Consider the following 8156-nt stretch of genomic DNA (forward strand, 5'->3'; position numbering starts at 1 on the left):
GGCCCAGGATGCGACATCCTGCCGAGTCAGTTTCAGTCAGTTTCTTTTGTCTCTTTCAGCCAGTGTGTGTTTGAGCAGTGTTTAGCAACCAATATTCTTTCCTTTTGTGCGTGGATCCCGTAGAGTACTACGGATGCGTAGGGGTGCTAATACCTTCCCTTCGCATAACCGACTCCCGAACCCATTCTCTTTGGTCGCGCGTTTCCTTTCCCTCTTTTGGGATAAATAACGCACGGTGGCGGCTCTGTTGTTTCTTCTTTTCCCGCCGGCTTTTCGCGTAATGCGACAACGGTATCCGGTCTATTTAAGATTAAAACTAAGTTGACGGTCGCGGGTGCTAAGAATCCGAATGACACGTCCAAACCATTGGGGCGCATCAATTTGTCATACAAAAACCTAATATAAAAACATCATTAACACCTCTTTTGAAACATAAAGTAAACCGGATTAACATAAAGTAAACATCATTAACATAAGTTGTTTAATTAATAAAACAAAGTAGACCGGATTTACCTAATATATGTATTGACAACGTTGACGCCGATTTCTTCATGACTAAAAACTTGCATGAAGTCTTCATTACCAATCATTTGGTCGTAATCAAAGCCGAAAATCCCTACCTCCATATGTAGGGTCCGAACACCTCCGGTCGGTATATCGGTCATCTCTAGAAATGTCCTGAGGCACGACCTATACTTGGTGGTAGTTTTTTTCCTAGCTACGGTCTTCTTAGCACCAGAACTTTTTACCCGTGCGGAGGCGTTGCTAACCTCCTTTTTTTGTTGTGCGGAGGCATTGCTAACCTCATTTTCTTGAAGCTACATGTCATATAAATAGTTAGATCAAATTAAGAATGTAACAACTTCCATGAATATATGTCATATAATTGTATATTACCTCTTTTCTTGAAACCGTGGACTCGGTATGCCGTGGAATCGCATTATCTTTTGATTTGGATTTTGTGGGAGTCTATTTAACATAACCAAGGAAAATATGTAAGTAAAATTTTAAGCATAAATTTTAAACTTTGAATATACACATTAAAGTTAACATAAGTTTTAAGCATACCTCATATCCTACGCATATGAGGTTTGTCGGCCATGCAACAAACGAACCTACTGCTTCGTGCACCGTTGTTGCATCCGAATCATCGTTAGGATATGGTAATGCTGCATTCGGCTCAACTGCAATATCAACTGATACCTTCAAACATCCAGCAGGGAGCTCTCTAGTGTGGAGTAATACTCCGCTAACGTTATGCACTTTTCCCTTGCCAACCATCCGATAGTATGGTGACGACAAATACAACTGACAATGGGAAATGCCCTAAAACCAATAATAACAAGAAATCGTTAATGTGTATATATGTCAAATACATAATTTAAGCAAATAGTTCAATTTAAGACAATTATATGTAATTACCTCTGGAATGTTCGGCTGAAAGGTACAGTTGATACTGTTTTTGTCCGAAGCATCTCTGTATACTGTTGAGGCGCTAGCCTCTCTTTCTCTCCTCAATGCATCAAGCTCAGCTTGCATGGCTTCCAATCTTGCATGAAGCTCCCGATTACTAGGAGCCTTTCCTTTTTTAATACTCAGGGAGGTCGGAGTGACTCCAAATCCCTTACCCCTCACCCGACCAGAATACTCAGGGACATCTAATGCCCGACTAAGTATGCCCTTAGTATCATCGGGAGATAAAGACTGAGATAGCTCCTCCTGAAAAATCAGATGAATACCGTATACTTGTCAAATATTTGTGTATAAAAATGTTATTCAATTAATGAAAAATGTTATACTTACACATTTCTGGTATACGTGTAAAACTTCTTCTTGAGGAACTCCAGATTTGCCCACACGGGCTTCCTTCCACAAAACATGTGCAGGAAGAGATGTTTCTGAACTTTCCTCCTTCTGCAGCTACACATTAAGTCATACAATTTGATCAGATAAAACTAATATATGATGAACAAATTTGTTATCGCAATTTATAAATACTTACCATGGATTGTTCTAAGCGTCCATATCCGACACGTCCTTTTCGGTACGGATATGCGGGACTTGATGCTCTTTCCCGATTTGTAGCACTTATTCTTTGAAAAACCGGGTCTTGTCTTTTGGATTTGAAAGCTTCCCATTCTTCAGCCGATATCAAACTTTCATATTTTTTAGGAAGCTCCGCATCCACAAAATTACCATCCGCATCCTTAAGGAACTTGGATGATAAAAATGTCCGAAACCCTCTTAGAAGCTTTCCGGCCAATTTCATACAAAAACCTCTTCTTTCTTCTTCGATGTTAAAACATCGCTAAGAAAAACATACAGATTGATAGTTAGTATCGGTAATTGAAAAAACATAATTGATACCGTATAATTAAGGGCCAAATGATTGTACCTTTATCTCACTCCAAATTTTTTCTTTGGACTCATTCAGCTCTTTGTTTCTCCAATCATCACATGTAATGGGAATTTCATTCCTTACTAGTGCACCGATAAAACTAGTTAAGGTATGCCCATTAGGTTCTATAAGCTGTCCCTAGTTGTTCCAATAGACATCTAGTATGATGCCTCGAGATCTTCCTTGGACCACCCTTCTCATTACTGTGATGCCTCTTCGAATTTCTTCTTCCGCGGATACTTTTTTACTAACTTCCTCATGTTGGTCATCAGCCATGTCTAACCTGTAATAAACCAAGGAAACCATCAAATATCAAATATAACTTATAATCAAAGCAATTGAAAACAAAAAAATAAAGAAATCATGCATTATCAGATATAACTTATAATCAAAGCAATTGAAAACAAAAATATAATGAAATCATGCATTATCACATATAACTTATAATCAAAACAATTGAAAAAATAAAAATAAAGAAACCATGGATAATTTACCTAAGTCACTAACATCTCTTTCTTTTCTTTGTTGGAATATTAATCACTTGTTTCTTAGCAATGCGTACGGATGAATTGATCCAAATTCCCTCATTATGATCGTTTCTTATATATGACTCATCCGGTATAAGATCCTCAACTTCGTCATTTCTATTCAACTCATTCCGTCTAATGCATGACTCATTCTCAACATCAATATCACATTGATCGACACCGCTATCATCAGTCACTTTGTTAGAGAAAAGCACTATAGACCATTTTGTACTCTTCGGGTCATTCACATAGAACACTTGTTTAGCTTGAGATGCTAGAATAAAAGGTTCATCTTTGTACCCCACCCTAGTAAGATCAACTTGCAAAAATCCAGACTTATCCATTCGTATGCCACTACTATTCACCCACTTGCAACCAAAGATGGGAATCTGAAACTTCTCGTAATCAAACACCCAAATGTGCTCAATAACTCCAAAATATGACAAATTTGCATATTTGGGGTTTAAGTCCTTCATACTTGATATATGCATTGCTTCAGCTAGCACGGTGACACCACTATTTTGCATAGTACTCTTATCATCTTGTTCTTTGGTATAAAATGTGTATCCATTAATTGAATATGCGCTATGAGAAAACACATGCAAACTTGGACCATATGCCAAACATCTCAACATTTCTGTTACCGAAGAAGGATCTGAAGAGCGCTTCAAATAAATATGATCCTTCAACCATTGTATGAAACTTTGATTGTGCTCTATAACTATCCAATTTTCATTTCTGTTCAGATTTAACCTTCGGAGTACATCCTTGTGCATTTCAACATATGGCTCAACCTCATTATTATTGTGCAGAACATACAAATGAACTTGATCCCGTTCATCCCTTGATATTGTCACAATTTTATTCCCAATTAATTTTTTACCTTCCATTTTGTCGAAAATCTGAGCTCTGGGGAGTCCAATCGATTGAACGTTAGACAAATATTCAGTACAAAACTCAACAGCTTCTTCAACAATGTATCGTTCAACAATACAACCCTCTGGTCGACTTCGGGATTTCACGTACCCTTTTAATATTTTCATATACCGTTCAGCAGGGTACATCCATCTCATATAAGCTGGTCCACACAACTGTGTCTCTTTCACAAGATGAACAACTAAATGAACCATTATGTCAAAAAAAGACGGAGGAAAATACAATTCAAGCTCACACAAGGTAATTACAATCTCTTTTTGTAGTGTTGGTAAGATCTCGGGATCGATCACCTTACTACAAATTGACCTAAAGAAAAAACACAATTTAGTTATGGCACTTCTTACTTTTTCTGGCAAAATAGAACGTATACCTATCGGTAGAAAATGTTCCATTATAACATGGCAATCATGTGTCTTCAAATTCTTCAACTTGAGGTCTTTCATAGAAACAAGTCTTCTGATATCAGATGAGTATCCTTCTGGAACCTTAACTTCACTCAGAGACTTACACAATTTTTTTTTCTCCTTTCTAGATAAAGTAAAAGCAGCAGGTGGTAGATATGTTCGTCTTCCTTTCTTCACGGGTGCTAATTCAGTTCTCATTCCCATTTTTAACATGTCCTCCCTTGCTTTAAGGCCATCCTTAGACTTGCCTTTTATATTGAGTAATGTACCGATAACACTTTCAAATACGTTTTTTTCAATATGCATAACATCGAGAAAATGTCTCACGTACAAAGACTTCCAATATGGCAATTCAAAAAATATCGACCTTTTCTTCCACCCACCTTTCACAATCTTATATGCAAAAGGCTTGCCAAACTCAGTACGCACATCTTTCACCTTTTCAAAAACTTGTTCACCTGACAATGCGGGTGGAGCTCTACGATGTTCGGTGTCTCCATTGAATGCTTTTCTCCACCCACGGTAGTGATGTTTAGAATGTAAGAATCTACGATGACCGAGAAACACATTCTTCTGGCAAAGTTCCAATCGAATCGTATCGGTTCCGTCTTCACAAACAGGACACGCACGTTGACCTTTAATGCTATACCCAGATAAATTCCCGTATGCTGGAAAATCATTAATTGTGCCAAACAACATCGCCCTCAAATTGAAACTTTCTTTCCTATATCCATCATAAACCTCCACACCGTTCTCCCACAAAATCTTTAAATCTTCGATCAGAGGTGTCAAGTATACGTCTATGTCATTCCCTGGTTGTTTAGGCCCAGAGATTAACATAGATAACATCATGTACTTACGCTTCATACATAGCCACGGAGGTAGGTTATAAATCATAAGAATCACAGGCCATGTGGTATGTGAGATACTTTGAAGACCATGTGGGTTCATTCCATCAGTAGATAATGCCAATCGAAGGTTTCTTGCTTCTGATCCAAACTCAGGATAATCATTATCAATCTTCGACCACTGTGGTGAATCAGCCGGATGCCGATACTTTCCATCAATAATTCTTTCATCTGCATGCCAAGTAAGATGTCTTGCATCGGTTTCACTACGAAACATGCGCCTAAATCTCGGAATTATCGGAAAATACCATAAGACTTTTGCGGGAGATAATCTTTTCTTATATCGAGACAAACCGCATTTAGGGCACTCAGTTAACATTGCATATTCGTTACGAAACAAAATGCAATCGTTAGGACAAGCATGTATCTTATCATAGCTCATGCCAATAGAGCACAACATTTTTTTTTGCCTCATAGGTTCGATTAGGAAGAACATTATCATTCGGTAGCATTTCTCTCATAAGGGCCAACAACTCTGTGAAACTTTTATCCGACCATCCATTGCCCGCCTTTAAGTTGTACAACTTTAATACCGCAGAAAGTCTTGAGAATTTAGTGCAACCTTTGTACAACGGTTTCTCTGCATCGCTTACCATCCTCTCAAACATTTCAGGACAATCATGAAGATCTTCTTCCAGTGCTTCTACAATCTCTTCAACTCGATCACAATCGTATGTTTCCGTGTCTTTGTCGTATGAAGCATAGGTCGTATTACTTTTTCCACTCGATTCAACATTCTCGTTAATTTTCTCACCATGAAATATCCAACACTGATAACTTTGATCAATTCCATGCCTCAGCAAATGCGATTTCAATCCATGTGCGTCAACCTTACCAATATAACAACAACGCAAGCAAGGACAATGCATTCGTCTGGGGTTTTCAGCGTGTTGAACAGCATACTTAACGAATTCCAAAACCCCACTCTCGTACTCTTTGGTCATTCGATCGGCACAGATCCATGTTTTATCCATGGTTTTCCTACTTATTAAAGTAAACAATTAATCCAGACAAAAATACATAACTAAGGTAGTATCTTTGAATATCCTAACAATTATAAAGTTCAATTCATTTTAAACTTCAAAAACCTATACATAACCAATGTTAATATAAACTTCAATAACGTATCCGATACGCCAATATACCAACTTTAATTACCTCATCACTTTCATTTTTTATATTACAAGAATCAAACTTTTTCTATTACAATATACCTATAACTATACCTATAACTATATTAGAGTTCGTTCAATCATTTTATGGGAGAAATCTTGTTCCTTTAGAATGAAAGTGAGATGAACAACACTTTCACAGTTAAAAAGAAAAAAAACTACCTATTCAATCTTCAAGTATAATCACTAAGGAAACATGAAGTTTGAACAATATTGAACATCTAAATCCAAGCCTAGTCATGACAGCCCCAACATGCAATGCATTTCAAAATTCATCATGCATACCAAGCAAGTATAAAGAAAATCAAATTGCATACACATATACATACACAATTCAATATACATACATACACAAACTAACAACTCCCAAATCACCAACTATCATTAAACATTGCATTTGTAACACCAGCAACTAACCGATTAGCATAGCATTTTCAACAAACAGTTAACCATAATAAAATTAGAATTAATTCAATTAACATCAACATTCAAAATCAATAAACCAACCATATTCCATAGTAGTTTCAATGAACATTCAAATTGATTTCAAAGCATCATTAACTTTAGCATATCATTGCAACGTCCATCAACACAATAATGATTTCTAACTTCCATACTAACCTCAACTAACATGATCAATGGACTTCTAACTCATGTCACCTCTAATTACTAACAGCTTATTAACTAACATTTTTCATAACACATTTTCCTAACTGTTTTGACTACTAATCTAACTCTCCTAACACAATTAGTTACCTAACAATTTATTAACACAATTGCATACTAGTTTAACAGCTCTAACATCATTTGCTAATAATCATCCAATTCCATAACAATTATAATAATCACTAACAAGTTAGCATACTAACTCAATCACTAAAATGCAATAACAATTCAAACAATCCTAACTCAAGCAATCTATAATTATCACACTAACTGTTACAACAGTTCAAGTATCAGTGACTTTTCCAACTGTATAGGACAGGTGATAAAACTACTCAAGGATGATCCAGTTGTTTCCAAATCCATGAAAGTGGTGTCCATTGCTCCAACAAGGGATTCCCAACCCCACTACCTCAAACTGTATCTCGACAACAAATGCATTATTGACTGGATTGACTACAAGTTCTACAATGAGTATTTTAACACAGCGGAGGATTTTGAAAAGCTCTTTAAAAAACTAGTTACTGAATATTGAAGAACATAGAGCCTAAAAATAGTTACTGAATATTGAAGAACATCAGTTAATGCCTAAAAATAGAAATGAAGAAATATTGAAGAACATACCGCAAGTGTATTCGTGTTCGCTGGTGTTCGCTGGTTTTCGCTGGTATTCGTGTTAGGGTTTCAACGTTCGCAGGAGGGAAAACAAAAGAACAGAGAAGGAAAATAGAAATGGAGTCTGAAATTTTATTTTAATTAGACCTTAGACAGCGCTTTTGTGGAAAGCGCTTTCTCAGGTATGCCTTAGACAGCGCTTTCCAAAAGCGCTTTCTATACCCCCCCTTAGACAGTGCTTTTGGTTTTAATTTTTTTTTTTAATTTAAAGACTTTAGACAGCGCTTTATCAAAAGCGCTGACTAAGGTCTATATTTAAAAGCGCTTTCTAAAAGCGCTGTCTAGGGGGGGGGGGGGGGGTCTTAGACAGCGCTTTTAGAAAGCGCTGTCTAAGACCCCCCCTTAGACAGCGCTTTCATTGTTTTTTTGGAACATTTTCCGTGTTTTATTTTAATTTTAACCTTAGACAGCGCTTTCTTTTAAAAGCGCTGTCTAAGATGCGCTGTTAAAAGTCATTTTTGGCGTAGTGAATC

General features: G+C 36.8%; 1 protein-coding gene across 1 annotated transcript; it reads right to left on the minus strand.

Moving 5' to 3' along the window:
* Positions 1 to 334: 334 nt before the first annotated feature.
* Positions 335 to 1305, minus strand: LOC127097778 (uncharacterized). The gene is made up of 3 exons (XM_051036265.1): positions 1069 to 1305; positions 898 to 969; positions 335 to 818 (listed from the first exon to the last, which is right to left on the minus strand). The coding sequence occupies exons 1-3, from the start codon at positions 1279 to 1281 to the stop codon at positions 510 to 512; spliced, it is 594 nt and encodes a 197-aa protein (XP_050892222.1). The 5' UTR covers positions 1282 to 1305; the 3' UTR covers positions 335 to 509.
* Positions 1306 to 8156: the final 6851 nt, after the last annotated feature.

This window comes from Lathyrus oleraceus, chromosome 6, assembly GCF_024323335.1.
Source record: "Lathyrus oleraceus cultivar Zhongwan6 chromosome 6, CAAS_Psat_ZW6_1.0, whole genome shotgun sequence".
Taxonomy (NCBI): domain Eukaryota; kingdom Viridiplantae; phylum Streptophyta; class Magnoliopsida; order Fabales; family Fabaceae; genus Lathyrus; species Lathyrus oleraceus.

Coding starts and splice junctions, on each gene's coding strand:
- LOC127097778 (XM_051036265.1), bottom strand. CDS start 1,281: ATGGTTGGCAAGGGAAAAGTGCATAACGTTAGCGGAGTATTACTCCAC. Junction 970..1,068: donor TCATATGCGTAGGATATGAG/GTATGCTTAAAA, acceptor TATGTTAAATAG/ACTCCCACAAAATCCAAATC. Junction 819..897: donor CCACGGTTTCAAGAAAAGAG/GTAATATACAAT, acceptor TATGACATGTAG/CTTCAAGAAAATGAGGTTAG.